The 22,159-nt window shown below is 41.5% G+C and overlaps 1 protein-coding gene across 5 annotated transcripts in view; it reads right to left on the bottom strand.

Moving 5' to 3' along the window:
- Window positions 1-22,159, bottom strand: part of TRIM2 (tripartite motif containing 2) — a 125,308-nt gene that overhangs the window by 37,678 nt on the left and 65,471 nt on the right. For all 5 annotated transcript variants that reach the window (XM_026647860.2, XM_026647858.2, XM_026647862.2 and 2 more), the window contains exons 3-5: window positions 18,586-18,823; window positions 2,566-2,717; window positions 368-548 (exon numbers count right to left, since the gene is read on the bottom strand). In XM_026647860.2, coding sequence (XP_026503645.1) covers window positions 368-548; window positions 2,566-2,717; window positions 18,586-18,823 — 571 coding nt within the window. The remainder of the gene's footprint in view (window positions 1-367; window positions 549-2,565; window positions 2,718-18,585; window positions 18,824-22,159) is intronic.

Here is a 22,159-nt window from a genome sequence, read left to right as displayed (position 1 = left end):
GGGGTTGAGGCTCTTATGAATGACACAACAGGGACCCAACACCCCACTTCTTTTATAGCCTACCTTAACCCTCATTCGTGGAGTGGGAGCAGAAGAGAGGGTAAGGTTCCAGCAGAGGGTGGGCTGATAGAAGCCCCTGGGTATAAATTGAAATGATCATGGAATTACCTGCATGGTATGCTTTTACCTGATGGGTATTCCCAGACAGTTAAGAATAAAGTTGCAGCCTCATTAAACCACATCCAGTGTCTCCTGTCCTCCTTTCAGCAAAGCTGGACAATTATTTGACCTGCTGGCATCATGCACCCTTATAAGAATTGGCTTATTAAATTAATAACTGTCACTGGAAAAAGAACACATCTCTTACTTTGTGTTTAAGGCCATAATTCACTTCCAGTTCCATAAGCAACACACTCTTTCGCACATTTAAAGTCTTCTGTAGTTCATCAAAAGTGGAATGAATGTCATCTACAATGCTAGCCTTTTGGTTGGCTAACTGACGTATAATTTCAGATATGAAGTGAAGTGCAGAATCGATCTCTGGAAGTCTGTGGAGGAAATAAAATTACAATGATTGGCATCTCAAAAAAACATTGTCTTGTCCCTTGTTCCTAAAATCCTGTGATGAAACAATCCCATTCCCATGTGGTTTTTAAAGGCAGTATTTTTCAACAACAGAATTCTGCTCCTTTTATTACAGTTAGGGTTGCCAATTTGGGTTGGATGTATTCCTGAGGTTTCATTACATGACATTAAAGATTCATCTTTAATTCCTGGAAATTCCAGGACAATCCTGGAAGGTTGGCAACCCTCAGGGCTGGCGCTTCCATTTAGGCGACCTAGGCGGTCGCCTAGGGCACCAGGATTTGGGGGGGCGGCATTTTGCCGCCCTTGGCGGCAATTCGGTGGCGGAGGGTCCTTCTGCGCTCTGGGTCTTCGGCGGGTCCTTCACTTGCTTCGGGACCCGCCGCCAAAGTGCCCCAAAGACCGGGAGCGCAGAAGGACCCCCCCGCCGCAGAATTGCCGACAACGATCGGGAGCGCGGAAGGACTCCCGTCTAGGGCGCCAAAAACCCTGGCGCCACTCCTGGCACCCCTACTTACAGTATAGTCGTTTAACCTTTTTAAAACAAAACCAAAAGTTTGGTGCATTATCAATGACATTCTAGGGCCAAAATCCTCTCTGGTGGAACTCCATTGAACCTGATGGAGTTCCACCAAGGAGGACTTTTAAGGATAGACAGTCATTCATGCTTCTGTAGGGGTGGGGAAGGGGGAAACTGGAACTTTCCCACATCTTTCACTATTTCCCAAAAAGTTCTAATATATTTTTAAAGATCAAGTATCATTCATGTGTTCTGTGTCTAAATGCGCATACCAAATATTTTTCTCCCCAGCATTCTACACCCCTTCCTTGGAAGGTATGTACCTTAGGGTGCATAAACAAGACCTGGCCTCTACCATGCAGAAGATACCTAGCTATTTTTTTGATCCTCTTCTCTGTAGTACAGAAGAACCTCAGAATTAGGAACACCTCAGGAATGGAGGTTGTTCTTAACTTTGAAATGTTTGTAAATATGAATGAAACATTGTGGTTGTTCTTTCAATGTTCAGCTGTAAACTTTTGACTTAATACAGCTTTGAAACTTTACTCTACTGAAGAAAAATGCTGCTTTTAACCATATTCATTTAAGTTAAACAAGCACATTAACAGTTTCCTCATCTTGTCAAATTTTAAAAGCTTTCCTTTTTTTTTTTTTTTTGGTAGTTTACATTTAACACAGCACTGTACTGTATTTGCCTTTTTTTGGAGGGGGTCGGTCTCTGCTGCTGTCTGATTGCATACGTCTGGTTCCAAACAAGGTGTGTGGTTGGCCAGTCAGTTTGTATCTGAGGTTCTATTGTATTGAAGTGCATCACAGTCATTAATAGATTTTTTTCCTCACAACCAACCACATCTCTGTGAGGCAGGTAAGTATTACTCCCGTTTTACAGGTGGAGGACTGATGCACAGTTGCCCAATGTAACACAGGAAGTTCGTAGTTATGCTGGGAACTGAACCCAGTTCTCTTGAGTTCCAGGCCAGTGTTCTACCCGTAAGACTCAGACTCTTTCCATCTTCTTAAGAACTGGGACTTTTAAAAGTATTTTTTCTTACAATCTTAGTTCAACTAAATGAGTAACACACCATACAACTGAGCAGGATTATTATGCTTTCTCTCTCCTCAAGGGATCCAGGACGGGAACAGTGAGGTAAACATTGAGAGCTGTATATAGAAGCTTGTATAAGCAGCTTCCTACTCTGTGACCAGGGGAATCGAGTGTATTTGGTCCATCACCTTCGTGATGACCAAGTTCATTTAAAAAAATTGCTAAAATATTAATATTCAAAAATGTTAGTCAAAACTACATTGTAAAGGAAAACAAGTCAGGGGATCCTGTTGGATGACTTAACAGTTCCACAAGGGGCAGTGTGAACTGATTAAGACAGCAGTTTCAATAATAGCTTGACCAATCACCTAATGCACAGAAGTATGTCATGGTGGAGCCAGAATAACTTGTGTACCTTTTGTTGACCGCATCCAGCTGGACTTGTAGTGAAGCCTTGTGTTGTTCTACCACATCCTTGAGAGGTACAGTGGGGTGTTCTGCATGTTCTCCCTCTGTACATTCCCGGCACATGGCTGTCTCACAAGATTGGCAGTAAAATTCCATCACCTGGTGCAAGAGAGTGCAGTTCTAAATTTAACATTGCAGCAACAGCATCACTTGCAGCATCTCTTAAGCTACAGGAAGGATGTTTTGAATACATTATCCAAATCCTGAGACTATAGCCTGGCACAAAGCATAAATGTTTAAGAAAGTGGCTGTTTTAAAATTTGTGATACTCCTTAAAAGCTGATATTGCCATTGATTTATTTCAAACTACCAAATGCAACTGCTTTAAATGAATTTAGTAAGAAACATCAGATCAGCTCTGGAAACTGAATACCAATACAGCAGCAGCTAGCGTTAACACTCACCTGACACTGCGTAACAATAGATAACAATGTGTCTCCATTCAGCGATGGAATGAACCACCATTGAAAACCAGATCACTTTAGTCTTGGTGCCAATTCATCCATAGCCTCTTTGCTGAGACTGCCAAGCAAGGTTTTCCATAATGTCGCAACTGGAGACTGAGATCACCAAACATGACCGTCATTTGCTACTGACCTGGATCATATCTGAGCCAATGATCAAAAAGGGAAAAGCTCCATATCCCATTTCCAATCCCCTAAAATCATTATAATCTCAGGTGGGGATCTGATTGAAGTAGTGATCTACATTTATAAAGGGAAAGAACGTTTCAACCTGTTACACTGCCAGTGCAATGTTTGCATTCTATTTAGAGACAAACCTGATTGTTACATTTGCTAGGATATGCGCCAGAAACTGCATATATTCACAAAAGGACAAGGAACAGACAAGTCCTACGTTTAAAACCTATAGGTTAGTTGAAATGATACCATACTCACTCTCTGTTTGGAAGTGTATTATGTATACAAGGAATGTCAGATTTATTAAAAAATATAAAGAAACTCCTAGAATGTGTGTCAAAGGGAGAAGCTGGCAGCACACTCGTGAATTCCAAACAGTGTCAGCTTCACATGCAATTAGGCCCATGTTTTTGGCACTCAGAACTCTTAAACAGAGCCATCTGCACTGAGTATGTTGACACCAAGAAGTCTGTGAGAGGAAGAGTGAGTCAGCTATGTTCACATGAGCCAAGGAAGTTCTATAGGAGTTGCACAAAGCAAGGTCCTGAGCTAGCAAGGTCCTGAGAATTAGTGAGGTAAAAGATGAAAGTTTTTTATCTGGTAAGAGAATTAGTTAGTATTTTCCTCTAATAAGCTTCTCTTGTCTCCACCCCCAAGATGTGGACAACACAGATGACAAGGGTTTATTTATTTGTTGGTAGCTCACGGAAACTATTTTACAGAAAAGAGAAGACAGAAGAGCAGCTGGAAAAGAGAGTATTAGGTAGAGTATAAAAGCGGGGGGGGGGGGGGGAGGGGAGAAATATGTAGAATTTACAAATTAAGGTTCAGTCATGCAAACCTGAAAGGTGGTGAGCACCATCAGCCCCCACTGAATTCACTGGGAATTCAGGGACCTCAGCACCTCACAGGATGAGGCCCTTTGAATCGAGATGGTGTTTCTTCACGCATGGAGAGTTGCCACTTTACTGATAAACATCAGCAAGAGGTTCAGTCTCAAGGTGACAATAGGATTAAGACAAAAGAAATGTAACAAAGGCTGGAGACATTCATGGTTGTTAAGTAACTGAAATTAACAACAATGAAGAAAAATAAATATCAGACTTTAGACAACTCTGAAAGTCTTTGCCATATGGTCATGCACTTCATTTCCTTTGCCTTATTCTACATCACTGTCAAGATGTTGTTAACTCTCTGTTTCTTACTTATTTGAGTATTATATTTAAGAGACTTTACAAAACTCTTTAGTGATTTAATTTTTTTGTCATTAGATACAATGATTAAAATTAGGGCTGTCGATTAATCGCAGTTAACTCACGCGATTAACTCAAAAAATAAATCGCGATTAATCACAGTTTTAATTAAACTGTTAAACCCTCGACTACCAATTGAAATTAAATATTTTTGGATGTTTTTATACATTTCAATTACAACACAGAAAGCAAAGTGTACGTACTCACTTTATATTTATTACAAATATTTGCACTGTAAAAATGGCAAACAAAAGAAAAAGTTTTTCAATTCACCTCATACAAGTACTGTAGTGCAATCTCTTTATCGTGAAAGTGCAATTTACAAATGTAGAAATTGTTTGTTACATAACTGCACTCAAAAACAAAACAGTGTAAAACTTTAGAGTCTGTAAGTCCACTCAATCTACTTCTTGTTCAGCCAATCGTTAAGACAAACAAGTTTCTTTACATTTATGGGAGATAATGCTGCCTGCTTCTTATTGACAATGTCACCTGAAAGTGAGAACAGGTATTCGCATGGCACTTTTATAGCCAGCATTGCAAGGTATTTACGTGCCGGATATGCTAAACATTCGTATGCCCCTTCATGCTTTGGCCACCATTCCAGAGGACATGCTTCCATGCTGATTATGTTATGTTAAAAAAAATGCATTAATTAAATTTGTGACTGAACTCCTTGGGGGAAATTGTATGTCTCCTGCTCTGTTTTACCTGCATTCTGCCATATATTTCATGTTATAGCAGTCTTGGACGATGACCCAGCGCATGTTGTTCATTTTAAGAACACTTTCACTGCAGTTTTGACAAAACACAAAGAAAGTACCAATGTGAGATTTCTAAAGATGGCTACAGTATTCGACCCAAGGTTTAAAAATCTGAAGTGCCTTCCAAAAACCTGAAAGGGACGGGGTGTGGAGCATGCTTTCAGAAGTCTTAAAAGAGCAACACTCCGATGCAGAAACTACAGAACCTCAACCACCAAAGAAAAAAAAAAATCAGCCTTCTGCTGGTTGCATCTGACTCAGATGATGAAAATGAACACGCATCGGTCCGCACTACTTTGGATCGTTATCGAGCAGAACCCATCATCAGCATGGATGCATGTCCTCTGGAATGGTGGTTGAAGCATAAAGGGACATATGAATCTTTAGGACGGAAATATCTTGCGATGCCAGCTACAACAGTGCCATGCAAATACCTGTTCTTAATTACAATGTCACCTGAAAATGAGAAGTGAGTAGCATTATCTCCTGCAAGTGTAAACAAACTGGTTTGTCTGAGCAATTGACTGACCAAGAAGTGGGACAGAGTGGACTTGTAGGCTTTAAAGTTTTACATGGTTTTATTTTTGAGTGCAGTTATTTTTTGTACATAGTTCTACATTTGTAAGTTCAACTTTTATGATAAAGGGTATGTCTACACTATGAAATTACTCCGATTTTACAGAAGTCGATTTTTGGGAACAGATTGTATAAAGTCAAGTGCATGCGTCCACACTAAGCACATTAATTCGGCGGTGTGCGTCCATAGAACCGTGGCAAGCGTCGACTTTCGGAGCGGTGCACTGTGGTAGCTATCCCACAGTCCCCACTGCCCATTGGAATTCTGGGTTGAACTCCCAATGCCTGATGGGGCCAAAAATTTGTCACGGGTGGTTATGGGTAAATGTCCTCCGTCAACCCCCCCTCCATGAAAGCAACGGCAGACAATCATTTTGCGCCCTTTTCCCTGGATTGCCCGAGCAGATGCCATAGCACGGCAAGCATGGAGCCCGTTCAGCCTTTTTTCCCCACTGTCACCGTACGTCTACTGGATGCTGCTGACAGATGCAGTACTACAGTGCTACACAGCAGCAGCTGCAGCTCCTTGCCTTTGCAAGTTAGCAAAGACTGTTACCAGTCATACTGTACCGTCTGCTGCTTTGCAAGTTGGCAAAGATGGTTACCAGTCATACTGTACTATCTGCTGCTGTCATGGGTGCTCCTGGCCGGCCTCCGTGAGATCGGTCGGGGGCGCCTAGACAAAAATGGGAATGACTCCCCAGGTCATTCTCTTCTTTAAGTTTTGTCTAATAGAGATTCAGTGCTGCCTAGAATATCAGGCAAGCCTACTAAAGAACCACAGATGCAAGCCGCCGCTCCGGGTCAGAGCCCCAGACATCCCGCAGAAATGATGAGCTGCATGCCATTCTAGGGGGTGCCCATACCACAACCCCACCCGTTGCTTCCCTCCTCCCTCACCCCTCCCGGGCTACCTTGGCAGTTATCCCCCCATTTGTGTGATGAAGTAATAAAGAATGCATGAATTTGAAACACTGACTTTATTGCCTCTGCAAGCAGAGATCAAAGAGGGGAGGGCGGTTGGCTTACAGGGAAGTAGAGTGAACCACCATTCTGCACTTGCTCAGCCTATAGTCTGTCCATCACGGCCTTGGAGATTTTTTTTAAATGTTTTGGCATTCCGTCTTTTGGAATGGAATTCTGATAGCACGGATTCGTCTCCCCATACAGCGATCAGATCCAGTACCTCCCATACGGTCCATGTTGGAGCTCTTTTTCGATTCTGGGACTGCATGGTCACCTGTGCTGATGAGCTCTGCATGGTTACCTGTGCTGATCAACTCTGCACGCTGGGGAAACAGGAAATGAAATTCAAAAATTCACGGGGCTTTTCCTGTCTACCTGGCCAGTGCATCGAGTTCAGATTGCTGTCCAGAGTGGTCACAATGGTGCACTGTGGGATAGCTCCCGGAGACCAATACCGTCGAATTGCGTCCACGCTAACCCTAATTCGAACCGGCAATGTCGATTTCAGTGCTACTCCCCTTGTCGGGGAGGAGTACAGAAATCGATTTTAAGAGCCCTTTATGTCGACAAAAATGGCTTCATTGTGAGACGGGTGCAGGGTTAATTCAATTTAATGCTGCTAAATTCGACCTAAACTCGTAGTGTAGACCAGGCCAAAGAGAGATTGCACTGCAGTACTTGTATTAGGTGAATTGAAAAATATTTCTTACATTTTACAGTGCAAATATTTGTAATAAAAATTATAAAGAGCACTGTACACTGTGTTCTGTGTTGTAATTGAAATCAATATATTTGAAAATGTAGAAAACATCCAAAAATATGTAAATAAATGGCATTATTAACAGAGCGATTAATTGCGATTTATTTTTTTAATTCCTTGACAGCCCTAATTAAAATACATATTTTTACTGCATTACATTGAATTATCCCTTTTTAATACAGTATAATGCACCCTGATGTGCTGCTGCAAACCTACATTTGAGATCTTGACTGGAACAATTTAGAACATGTGCTCCAGTTTGTCCAAAGACCTCTTGCTGGCATATAGAAAAATCAATCCTGGCTAATCTTCTCTCTCCTTGTTCCAATACCAAAGAATCACATAAAACCTGAATAGCAAGAGTGGCTGTGGTCTAAAGAGAACATCTATATGGCTCCCTAGGAGCAATCCCCTTTGCCTCAGACATATTTTAAATGTTTTCACTGAATCATATTTCATTTTGATATGACACAATCTAGACAGTTTCACGGCAAATGAAAGGGGAAAAAAAAAAAAAGTTACTTTCTATGCAATTTAAGCTTAGTTTAAAGTCAATCCTGCCTAGAAACTGATTTCCCCAGATTTTGTCTAGCATCTTTTAACCTGTTAACACTTTTAATATTTTGTTCTTTTGTATTTAGTCCTAACTACAGACATGCTACTGCAATGGCTCTCAACCTTTTCAGACTACTGTACCCCTTTCAGGAGTCTGATTTGTCTTGCATACCCCCAAGTTTCACCTCACTTAAAAACTTCTTGCTTACAAAATCAGACATAAAAAAAAAATACAAGTGTCTCAGCACGCTATTACTGAAAAATTGCTTACTTTCTCATTTTTACCACATACTTATAAAAAAAAATTATTTTTCAGTGTATAGTATATAGAACAATACAAACAAGTCATTGTCCATATGAAATTTTAGTTTGTACTCACTTCACTAGTGCTTTTTATGTAGCCTGTTGTAAAACTAGGCAAATATCTAGCTGAGTTGATATACCCCCTGGAAGACCACTGAGTACCCCCAGGTATAAACATACCCCTGGTTGAGAACCACTGTGCTGTTGGATGTTTTTTTTTTCTGAACAGGATTATCACATGAGCTTTTTTGCTGATGACAACTTTGCATTCTGAAAGTTCTTGCAAAATATATTGAGAAAACGTGATCAAACCTCTGGTTTCCAAGTGGAAGCAATCTTGAATTGATCTTATTGGGCCGGATATTCTAAAGCAATCAGCATTGGCCCAACTCTGCTTTCACTCAAGTCAGTGAGAGTTTTTACCATTGGCTGTAATGAGATCAGAGTTAAACCAATGCTAAGTGCTTTTGAAAGACTCACCCACTGACTCCACCTTAAAACCATCCAATCTTATGCCAGCACAATGAGGTGCTTTTAAGCCTCTAAGTATGTTGGCTACCATCATTTGACACTTATAGCAACATGTTAATCTGTACAGTGAAGTAGATATGTACTCTTGAGATAAATAATTTCTTACAGTAAGACCACATTTATCCCAAGCTCCCAGCTATTATGCCACCTGACATCTGTTATATGGAAAAGATGATCAGTAGTCAAAAAATTCACTTCTCCACATTTATATTAGGATAATCAAAGTTGTATTGCGTTTAATTTTTTCCATTCACCGATCTTGTGTACAGTTGAATTAAAGCAGCAATACACTGTACAGCAAACCTAGCAGTACTGACTTTTGTTGTACCAACATTTACCTATTATTGCACATATGTAGTAGGTAAAGCTTTAAATAATTTTTAAAAAAGGTTTACAAGGTTACAGTGGAGTTTTAAAAAAAACCAAATATGCAACGCACAGACAACACACCAAAACCTTACATATCTTTTCAATTCAACCAAAACAGACAAAAGTATCTGAATTCTAATATTGTGTCTCTCCAGCTAAGTTAAATATCAGCTAGTATCCTAAATGCTCCCCTTGAGACAAAAAGCTCTTACCTCTCAGTAATGACCTCAGCTGTTTAGATTCTTCATAAGAGTGGTAACCCTGACATACACTATTTCTTTAGCCTCAACAATGCACTTGTCAGGGTTCCCGCTCCACTCTGAACTCTGGGTTACAGATGTAGGGACCCACATGAAAGACCCCCTAAGCTTATATTCCACCAGCTTAGGTTAAAACTTCCCCAAGGCACAAATTCTTTTCCTTGGACGGTATTGCTGCCACCACCAAGTGATTTAAACAAACATTCAGGGAGGGGCCACTTGAAGCCCTATCTCCTCCCCCCCCCCCAAGCCCTTTCACCCCCTTTCCTGGGGAGGCTTGAGAATAATATACCAACCAATAAGTTAAAGTGAGGACAGACCAGACCCTACCCTTGGGTTTTTAGGACACTAAAAGCCAATCAGGTTCTTAAAAGAAGAACTTTATAATCAAGAAAAAAGTAAAAGAAGCACCTCTGTAAAATCAGGATGGAAGGTAATTTTACAGGGTAATAAAAAGATTTAAAAACACAGAGGAGTCCCCTCTAGGCTCAACTTCAAAGTTACAAAATAGGAATAAATCTCCCTCTTAGCACAGGGAAAATTCACAAGCTAAAACAAAAGATAATCTAGTGCATTTCCTTGCTATTACTTACGATTTCTGTAATTTTAGATGCATCATTTCAATAGGAGCTGGGTTACCTGCTTGGTCTCTCTCTTTGTCCCGAGAGGGAACAAAACAAAGAGCACAAACAAAACCTTCCCACCCCCCCAGATTTGAAAGTATCTTCTTTCCCCTTTGGTCCTTCTGGTCAGGTGCCAACTAGGTTAATTGAACTGATTAACCCCTTACAGGTAAGTGATTCTGTACCTCTGGCCAGGAGGGATTTGATATTACTGCATACATAAAGGTTGTTACCCTTCCCTTTATATTTATGACAGCACTGAACACTGGATAGTACACAATAATAGAGATTACAGTCTAATGAAATACATAAATAAGTGGCATACGGGGAAGTACAAAGGATGGTGGAATGACAAGGATTTTAATGTTACACTAAATACATTTCTTGTGAGCATCAAGGGATAAGTGAATTTTTAAGCAGACAGTACAGTAGCAAGTAGCATCCACACAAGTTGACAGTAAATTCTTCTGTTCTAGACAGGCTCTGGTATATGCATATTGACATGTCACTTCCTTTTGGTCTTCTATATAAACAGCAAGTGTAGTATCAATTTAACAGCTCACATTCTCTAGCATAGGACTATATGCTGCAGTTGCAAGAAAATGAATTTGATGATCTAATAATTTTCTCTCATTTCTAACTTCTATGATCCTAGGCCAAAATCTTCAAACCTTAGTGCCTAAAGTTTGACTCCTATTCTCAATGGAAGTTGCAGGTGCTCAGCACCTTTGAAATAACGCCACTCTTATCTCAGTGTCTAAATATAATGTAGGAGTCAAACTTTATGCACTCAGGTTTGAAAGTTTTACAGTATATATGACCTATTGTCCTCATTTAAAGTGTGAGGAAGCACCTATTCATAGTTCAAACACAGGAAATAGTCTCTGACATATAAGACTGAGTTTCTCTTATCACAAGGGAGCACATGACAAAGATGTCACGTCAAAGGATTTGTTTAAAAAAATTAATAGAGCGATATAAATAAGTTGCAGAATGAGAGGGGTTAGATTAAGTGGCACACAGGCAGAGAGATCATAGAATTTACAAGGACTGAAGAAGGTTAAGCTAAAATCAGGCACCAAGCCAGTGAAACAGTTTTGACCTCCCTCCCACACACCAGTGTTTATCTGATTTTAGTCAAGGGGATTTTTGTGCACTTAATCCAGCATCACTGGAGCGATGAAAAATTACTTCCATAAAATAAAAATATATTTGGATTTCCGAACTAAAAATACAAAGTCTGGTAATATTTAAATGCAATGTATCAAATGTGTGTTTTCCCTCCCACTAAAAACACAATGGTATGACCTCCAATGCAATACCAAACCTATAATGAAAAAGGTAATAAACAGTAGGAAGAGAGGGTTTAATGGAGACGTGACTGCCCATTCCTACAACTGTGGCACAAATACATAACCATGTTTACCTAATGTCTTCCTGCCTCTCCCCCTGGCCAAAGTCCCATCTTCTCTCAAATCTCACATTTAGCCCTCAGCATGTTTCTCTACGGCTGTCAAATGCACTTTCAGCGCCCTGTAACATCACCTGACTGTCACAGATTCACTCCATTCATTCTCATCTAGCCTAAAGGAGACTCTTCACAGAAGTCTTTACCAGTTTTCATGGGTTCTAGCTGTTACCAATGGAGAATGAAGAAATGAGAAGCTCTGTGAAGCAGGAGCAACATCTTTTTGGGAGCAAGGGAGTATGGAACATCTGGGACTCTGACCTACTAACAGAGATTTTCCCCTCTAAAATGAGGTATGGACATTTAACAAACATCCCCCCCATTCCTGGACACATGCAATAAACTAATCAATTCTAAAGATTCCATTATTCAATACTAGAGACTGTGCAAATTACTGCCCAGCATCTAACTTCCCTTTTGTAAGCCAGTTAAATGAGAGACTAGCAAAAAAACAGCCAATATCCTGGATTCGTCTCAGTCAGGGCATGAGACAGCACTTTTTGTTCTGCTGGATGAGCTCTTGCAGTTCATAGATAAGGGGAGAGCAGCCATACTCATTCTGTTGCACCTCTCTGCAGCAAATGATACATTTTATCACTATATATTCCTGTACCTTCTTGCAGAAGATGCATGGGTGAACAGAAATGCTCTAAAATGGCTGAGGTCCTTCCCTTTAGACTGAATTCAGAAGGTCATTATGGCAACTACCAAATAGTGTTTCCAACTCTCCAGGATTGTCCTGGAGTCTCCAGGAATTAAAGATTAACATTTAATTAAAGATAATGTCATGTGCTGAGACCTCCAGGAATTCATCCAACCAAAGTTGGGAACCCTACTACCAAAGGCCTAGCATATGGACTCCCACAAAGCTCAGTCCTCCTCCCCATATTATTTAACATTTACTCACTGGCTAGCTGAAGTCAGCACCCAAATGAAGAGCAGTTTGCTAAAGCTGAGCCCAGACAAGAGAGAGAGTTGATGGTGGTAGAAAGAGAAGCATTCTGGAAAGTTTACTCTCGCTGTAACATTCTGAATCATCTAGGGCATTTACACTCACATAGTTATGTTGGTCGGCAGCCCTCAAAAGTCTTTGGGACTGCTCAATACATTTGGATACATTGGATACCCAAATTAGCAATGGCAGCAAAAGATGCCCAGTTCCATCTGCAACTAGCCACAGATCTCACCATAGTGATCCAAGTAATCATAAGATCTAGGTTCATTTATAGAAACTTATGTCCAGAAACTAACACCCTGGAAAAGCTCCAAATGCAACAAAATGCAGCAGCTTGTTTGCTTAGCAACACAGATTACAGTGGACACATCACCCTGGTGTGCCGCTTTCAAGTCTGGCTTCCCAGTTATTAGCCTTGTTCAGGATCTCTCTTCTGATAAGAGTTCATCGTGGGATTGGCCCTACCACCTGACCTCCCATCACAGCTACCAGTATGTTTCCATGGACCAGTGGAATAATTAGCTAATAGGAGGAGCCTCATGAATACCAGAGACAGAACTTTCACAGTACCCGGACCTCGATTATAGAACTTACTCCCACAAGAGGTAAGAATAACTACAGAAATCGAATTTAGATGTTAAGCTCTTTGGAACAGGGATGGTCTTGTTTGTACAGCATCTAGCACAATGGGATCCTGGTCCATAACTGGAATTCCAATGGGTTATTACAATACTGACAAATAATAATAATTACACACACAAAAACTATGTTACCAGAACATGAAGACTGCAAAGTCAAAAACACTCAAGAGTTAGGAAATGCCTGAATTAGGGTTGCCTGTGTAAACTTAATTCAGTCCCCACCTTGTATCTGTGCATTATGATAGTCTTTAATTTCATGATCACATGCTATTTTTTCCACAAGACCCCTGCCTCCTTCAGTGCACAGGAAGGACAGTGCTCACTTAATGAGAAACAATTCAATCTTTTGTTTTATTCTTGTTGATCAGTGTACCATCCCATGCCTTATTTATTGCACACTAAAAACCCTGCTCAGAATCACCATGGGTTTTCCTATAGTGCTCATCTCTACAGTATACAAGTGCTGCACAAACATTAATTTGAGATTCCTAGGACCTGTTTTTTTCAGAGTACTTAGCATTATATAGCACTTTATGTATTCAAAGCACAAGTCCCATTGACCTCAGTTGCAGCTATGAGTGCGCAGCGATTCTGCAGATCAGACTCCATAATCTCAAATTAGGTGCCCAAAAAAATTTGGAATACACAAGTAAATGACCACTTTTCAAAAAGGTTGGTTTCACCGATTTGCTGGGCATCACACAGAAACTCTGTGGCAGAGGAAGGGATAGAATCCAGTTCTCCAGGGTATCATTCAGCTGCTTAACCATGATGCCCTCCTTTCACTACACAAGTTCTGATGTCTGCAACAAGTGTCCTACAGAAAGCAGCGTCAATCACTGCACAACCACGATTCATCCCAAAACAGATCCATCCAGGGCACTGAATGAGGCAGGGAACTTGTGGGAAAAAAATAGTATCATTATGTGTTATGAAGTTAATCATGATAGTCTTTACACATAAAGAACCTAATTAAGGTCGCACAGGCAACCTTAATTCTGGCATTTCCTAACTTTTGGGTGCTTGAATTTGCAACCTTTATATTCTTTCTAACATAGTTCTTTGTGTGTAATCTCCTAGGTTTTTTAAAAAAGCAAACTGAAAAAACAGAAATTCTATCAGGTGGCATCATATTGACAACCTCAGGGTTGGAATCATTAGATTGACCACATAGACTTCTGTCACTTGAGCTAACAGAATAACTGACAGCAATAGTAGGTTGTCATCTTTCATGTGGACCAGCACTAGAGGAGGATGAGACACACACTTGACCAGTGGGTTTCACAGATATTTGCTGATAAGAAAGGAATGGTGAAATTCAGGAATCTTGAGCTTTATTCCAGGCTCTGGAAGGGAACATACACTAGCAGGCCCAGTGTCTTCTACATGTTCTCCCTAAGCTTGGCCCTTCTGCCCTGTCCCCTCCAACATGTCCCTGTCCCAGTTCTGTCTCATCCTTATCCCTGGCTCCTTATCCCAGTCCCATTGTCTACCTACCCCCAGTCTCTGCTCCTCAGGCTTTTCATCCCAGTTCCCTTGCCCAGCCAGCCCTAATCCACCACTCCCTGACTCCTTGTTCCAGTCTTTTTGCCCAGCCAGTCCCAGTTCTCACTTGTTTCACCAAAATGAAAATTATAAAAAGTGCCCAGTTCAGGATGCTCTAAATCTTTCCTTTCAACAAACTAATGCAGGAGACTGGCTTATACAGGTGGAATTTGTTGAAAGGTAATCAAAACTGTGATGTGTAGGCCAGGGGAAAATGGACACTAAACCACCATCACAAAGAGTAGTGGTGTTCAAAATCATTTTTAAAATTACATATGGGTATTTATATTTCTCTCAGAGAAACAGAACAGATCCGCTGAAATATGGAAGAGACAGGTGGAAGCCTGCAACTTTCTAAAAAGGCATAAGCTGGGCTACTGTCCAGTGTGGTCTCCTCAGCTCTCAGGATGCATTATTTGCATGCCACTGTGACAGAATACATGTCTGTTTCACACCCTACACTCCACTGTAATCTTTTTTGTACAAAGTATGCCTTGTAAGGGATCTTGTGAAAATTCATAATTTGCTGGTCAGTACTGTTCTTATAAAATACGTGTGGCAACATTGTATGTGAAGTTATAAGATTTCCCCTCTATGATTTTATTAACATACATTACAAACCCCACAGCGTGCCGAAACAGAAATTTGGGAAACAGGTCTGTCCTAAACAAAGGTTTGTGTGCTCTGCTTAGTTTGCATTTCAGTAGTAAACAAAGTCATCAAGCAGGGAGGGGAAAAAAAGGAAGCTCAAACAGGTGACAAAAAAAACCAAGCAGGGACCATCCTTCCACATAAACTCTGTCTCCTAGTGCCCAGCTGGAAATGTTTTTCAAGAGGGGGACAAACTATAAAAAGGAGGGACAAAACACCAAGGCACCCCTCTTTCTCTTTGCCCATTATATTCACTATACCTAATGAGACAAAGGAAGCATTTGTTGGACTCTGGGAAGAGAGGTCCTGACCAGCCCAAGAGTTTGGTCACTAATCTGCTGACATATATGGTGAAAACCTTTGCTTGAATCTACTATAGTTTGTTAAGTCAGGCATTAGTAAATGTCTTATCTTTATTTTTCTTGTAACCATTTCTGACTTGTATGCCTCATTACTTGCACTCACTTAAAATCCCTCTTTGTAGTTAATAAACTTGTTTTGCTCTTTTATCTAATCCAGTGTGTGTTTAAATGGAAGTGTCTGACTAGCTATTTAAGATAATAAGATGACATTATTCCCTTAAAGGAATAGTGGATTTACCATATTAGTACTGTCAAGGAGATAGCTGAACAGTACAAGACATGCATTCGGGGGTGGGGTGGGGGCAGAGAGAGAGAGAGAGAGAGAGAGAGAGAGAGAGAATCTGAGACTGGGGGTGAGTTGGGGACACCATGCAGTATAACCAAGGCTGGTGAGAGCCAGAGCGTAGCCTAAGTGTGGCTGGCGGGCTGCAGTTACACACAAAAACACTGTAAGGTGTTGTACTTAAAGTACTGCACAGGATCTTTTCAGGGGGAATAAGGCAAAATGCCACATTTATTAGTAATACATGTATTCATTAACACTGTATCATATGCATATAATATATTACACTTACACTCACACACACACAAACACAAACACACTCAGTCTTGTTGTTACCAATTAGTTGCTCTCCTTAACTTCACTGGCCAGGTGAGTTAGATGGGGGAGGGGGTGGAGCCGGGCTTCTGCAGATCCGGATCGATGCTCTCATGTTGAGAAGACGAGACCCAGGGTCCTCTGCAAGACACCTCACTTTTATAGCAGCTTCCCTCTTATGCAAATCTATACCAGATTCAAAATCTGTGTCTGTGTCCATTGGTCCTTTGTGCTGCTTTCTTCTGGGTGTTGTTCCAATGCTGCAAAGAGGGTGTTTCCAAAAGAAGGTGCTTGCTTCTAACCCCCGAGGCCGTCAGTATGTCTGCTTGTCTTTAATGAGCCCACTTGACACGTTTTATTGTCCTTGGGTCTGGCTCCCAGCCCCTCTCCAACAGTTGAGGCTGTCTGGAGGTGCTGCCTTCCGTGCCTTGCTCATCCACACCTCATTCATTCAACAGGGCAATTGATTAAGAGTGGGGGGGGGGGGAGAAGAGCTCTTGTTCTACTGCTAGCAAAAAGAAATTTTTCTTCTATCTTATTCTATCCTTAGGGGCTATAATATTATACCAAGGGCAATGCAAAGTTTCTAAATGAGGCTTTGATACAAAGTCCCATGAAAACAGAGGTCACACGTGGGTAGACCCACCACAAGGTTATATGAAGAGGCACAATGTAAAGTCATATGAAAATTATCAGAGATTTATCTACATAAGGTACTCAAGGTTGCAGCGCGGGGTGATACAGCTACTCACTAGTCTAGATTGTACCTTGGTATGTCACAGCCATTATGCTTCTTTGCAGAGGCGGCTGCTGAAGGTATTCTCCCCATACCCCAATATGCCATCATTTAAGATTAAATACCTCTGAGATGACAATACTGACCATTCAAAATAATTAACCCGGTCTCAAATTTTAATAAGCTCCTCCCTTGGCCAGTCTTAACACAGTCTAAACTTCTCCCTAGTAAGGCATAATATAAAGGATGGTAAGCCAGATAACATCTTGTTTTTTGAATTTTCCTACATTTCACAACCATATAGTCACTATAACTATACAAAAGGGGGTTGCCTGCTATTCAGTTTGCTGGAGAAATCATCATTAAAAGTGTAAAATAAGAATGGAAACTTTGGTCAGTAACCAGTGTATACACAGAAATACAGTATACTTTTTAAAATCTATGTTTTTTCATTAGTTGAAGCACACAATAGGTCTGTTTTCCAAGCCAATCTGGATCAAGCTAGCAGATCAATAATGGAAGGGTAAGCAATTGTTATTTTATCTGATGGATGCTGGTATTATAGAGTGACTGTTTCTATTATACCAGTACCAAAACTGAGTCACTTAAAACAATCCTCAAAAATTGCCTTGAAATTTTGTCACAAATTTCTTGGCTTATAGAACAGGCACAGTACTCATCTTATAACACAAGAAGGGCAAGGTTTGCAACATGGCCTTTTTATGCTTCAGAAACAGGCTAAGAAATAAGAAGAGTTGGAACATTCATGTTCCAAACCAGGTTCAATGAAACACTTGGAAATTGTATGACTGACATGGAATCAGAGTTGCTCTGTAGTAGTTTATGAAAACTGTGTGTTGACACTGTTCCTGGAATGTTCCCTGAATGAATTTTAAAAGGGGATTGTAAGGAAAAACAAGATAAGCCACTTTTCTGCAAACTCTTGAGGGTTGGTGTACTGGGTACTGTATCCCAGGGCCAAGCCTAAGAGTGGCGGATTTGCAGAATTCTACCCTGGAAGAGGTAAAGGCACAAGACCTAACACCTGAAGGAGGGCATTCAGAGAGACCAGAAAGGGGACATTGGCACAACAGGCCCTGTAAATTTGACAGTGTTTTTACTGTGCTCTAGAAAACAAGCAGGTAAGCAAGTATAGAGACAATAGCAACTGCGCTGAGCAGTAAGAAAAGAATATCCTGAATATAATAAGATGCTTTAACCCACCTATTAATGAATAGGTGGTCTGCTCTAGTATTGTTCCTTTAAAACAAGTTTCTTAACCTTGTTGAGATGGATATCAGAGAGAGAGAACTGCTGTGGTTCTCATTATCCCTGCTATCTGAAAAACCATCATTGTTATAAGCTAGGGTGATTAGTTTAGCATGCATTACCTGAAATCATTTCACTTACATTTCCATCATGATTGGGGCAGGAGAGAGGTTTTCCTGCAGCAACAGCTGTGACAGTCTCCAAGATGGAGGACTCTTCAATGCTGTTTTCTGGTGTTCGCTGCAGGACATCCATCAGGTTAGTGATAAAGAAGTTGTTCTGGAGTGCAGAAACCCCTTTCTCTGGCAGAATGGAGGTCTGGCGGCACACTGGGCAAGAAAGGGTTAAACTGTGGACTGGAATGTAATTCTGCAAGCACCTATTGTGAGGAAAGATTGAAAACAGAAAGTAGCATCAAAATCCAAGATCTCTTAGAAGGTGTTTTGTTTTTTAAAGAAAATTATTTTTAACCAGCAACAGCTGTAGTTTGCATAGCAAGGGTAAAAGCTAGCCATCATGATGGTCAGGTAGGAATTTCTTCTCTAATCTTTCCTCCCACTCATACATCTTACTCCTACACACAAAGAATGCAGGAGACTGGATTTGATCTGATCTGATAGGACAAATATAAGCTCCTTCAAGAGTTTGTGTCTTTTTAATTGATATCTGTTGGCTAAGCTGCTTTCCCATACAATTCTCCTTGTTTAATTTTAATCTTTGGTTTTAATATTTTAGGGCCAAATCCAGTTCCCAATAAAACCAATGGGAGCTTTGACATGGACTTCTGTGAAGCCAGGATTTCATGCTATGTGTCTTCTACAAAGGCCCTCAGCCATTTTATTTGGCTCACTGTGGAAAGCAATCACTACGTGCCACAAACCATTTTGCTCTTCACCCACACAAAACTGAAAATCTTATACTTCAATGTTATTGGTAATACCCACTGCAAATCAAGCTAGAAAGCAATGTTTAACACCTGAACTATAAATTCACATGAAGTACCATTTGACTTTAATTCTCCAACAGTTCTGTATGTAAAATAAGAAAGTCTACCACAAGCTAAATCTCCTGGGTCAAACAAAGGACTCCAAACTGTATTTTTTAAACTGACTTTTCAAAAACCACTTTTTCGTTCTCGCCTCAATTTGGTGTAAAATATAATTCTAAAATATTGCTAGCTGCATTCGAGAGACAGTCAACAGAGCAAAAGTGGAAGTCAGATATATTTTCAGATTTCCTTTCTGAGAGAAATTTTTTTACATACCAAGCATTACCTACACTGAAAGAATGATAGTTAATTATGAGTCAATATTTTAATATGGCATGTCGAAAAGTTGGACATTCAAGAATGGAATAATTATTTCTCTACTTAATAAATCAACAACATTTTTTATTGCTTCTAATAATGGACTAATCAATATAAAACGGACACTGTTAATCTAAGGGCTTGATTCTGATGGCACACCATTTTCATGCTGGTGTAACTCCCTTTATTAGCTTTATTGATTTACTTCTAATTTACAGTGGTATAAATGAGATTGGAATCAAGCTTTAAGGTCTCTAAAATCTATAACAGTCTAGGAGATACAGAACCTTCAGTACTGTTACAAGCAAAGGCCATTCCCCTCCCAATATATTTGTCATTCAGAAATAACATCTTATAGAACCACAGGAAATGAAAAGGACAATGGATTTTAAAATATCATTGACCCGATTCTCTTCTCATTCCCGTGTAAATTGAAAAACGTCATGGACTTTAATAGAGTTACTCACTGTAAAGCCATTGAAAATATAGAATCAGGCCCATTGTATCTCTGAAGTATCTCTAAGATTCCTTCAGGAACAGTTCTTCGCCTTTAACCAGAAGCCTTTTACGTGCAGGTATTTTAGCTGGATTTAGAGAGCTAAAGACAGCCCTATAGACTTGAACTCAAGCTGCTAACCCAAGTTGCTATGTCTCCTCTGCTATTTTAACCCAAGCTAGACAATGCTGGTTAGCTAACCCCAGTTAAGAACACACCTGTCTTTGAAGTTTAGAGTATGTCTAAGGGTATGTCTACACTACGAGAGTAGTTCGATTTCACTTAAATCGAATATGTGGAATCGATATTGCAAAGTCGAACGTGTGTGTCCACACTAAGGACAGTAATTCGACTTTGTGAGTCCACACTAACGGGGCAAGTGTCGACATTGGAAGCGGTGCACTGTGGGCAGCTATCCCACAGTTCCCGCAGTCCCCGCTGCCCATTGGAATTATGGGTCGAGCCGCCAATGCCTTCTGGGTAAAGAAATGTGTCGAGGGTGCTTTTGGGTCACTGTCGTCATCCGTCCGTCACTACCGCTGTCCCTCCCTCCCTGAAAGCGTCGGCGGGAAATCAGTTCGCGCACTTTTCTGGTCAGTGACAGCGTGGACGCCACAGCACTGCGATCATGGATCACGCTGTGACCATCGCTGCAGTTGTGGCCGTTCTCAACACCTCGCAGCTTATCATACACCTTTCCCTGAGGCAGATGCAGAGAAATCGGGCGAGGAGGCTACGGCACCGCCGTGAGGGCCTGAAGTCGGAGAGTAGCACAGAGCTGTCAGAAACCACGAGACCCAGCGCCCAGGACATCACGGTGGCAATGGGTCATGTGGATATTGTGGAACGGCAATTCTGGGCCCGGGAAACAAGCACGGACTGGTGGGACCGCATAGTGCTGCAGATCTGGGACGAATCCCAGTGGCTGAGAAACTTTCGCATGCGGAAGGGGACTTTCCTCGAACTTTGTGAGTTGCTGTCCCCTGCCCTGAAGCGCAGTGACACCCGGATGCGAGCAGCCCTGACTGTCCAGAAGCGAGTGGCCATAGCCCTCTGGAAGCTTGCAACGCCGGACAGCTACCGGTCAGTCGCGAACCACTTTGGTGTGGGCAAATCTACCGTGGGGGTTGTTGTGATGCAAGTAGCCAACGCAATCGTTAAGGTACTGCTCTCAAAGGTAGTGACCCTGGGAAACGCGCAGGTCATCATAGATGGTTTCGCCGCAATGGGATTCCCAAACTGCGGTGGGGCTATAGATGGGACTCACATCCCTATCCTGGGACCGGACCACCAGGCCAGCCAGTACATTAACAGAAAGGGCTACTTTTCAATGGTGCTGCAAGCACTGGTGGACCATAGGGGGCGTTTTACCAACATCAACGTCGGATGGCCGGGCAAGGTTCATGACGCTCGCGTGTTCAGGAACTCTGGTCTGTTTAGACGGCTGCAGGAAGGTATTTACTTCCCGGACCACAAAATAACTCTTGGGGATGTGGAGATGCCTACAGTGATCCTCGGGGACCCAGCCTACCCGCTAATGCCCTGGCTCAAGAAGCCCTATACTGGCGCCCTGGACACAGAAAAAGAACTGTTCAACTACCGGCTGAGCAAGTGCAGAATGGTGGTGGAGTGTGCTTTTGGCCGTCTCAAAGGGAGATGGAGAAGCTTACCGACTCGCTGTGATCTCAGCGAAACCAATATCCCCATTGTTATAGCAGCTTGCTGTGTGCTCCACAATCTCTGTGAGAGCAAGGGGGAGACCTTTATGGCGGGGTGGGAGGTTGAGGCAAATAGCCTGGCTGCTGATTACGCCCAGCCAGACAGCCGGGCGATTAGAAGAGCCCAGCGGGACGCGCTGTGCATCCGGGAGGCTTTGAAAGCAAGGTTCCAGACTGAGCAGGGTAACCGGTGAC

The sequence above is a fragment of the Terrapene carolina genome, unplaced genomic scaffold, assembly GCF_002925995.2.
Source record: "Terrapene carolina triunguis isolate 2854851 unplaced genomic scaffold, T_m_triunguis-2.0 Scaffold66, whole genome shotgun sequence".
NCBI lineage: Eukaryota > Metazoa > Chordata > Testudines > Emydidae > Terrapene > Terrapene triunguis.
This window is presented reverse-complemented; position numbering and strand designations above follow the sequence as displayed.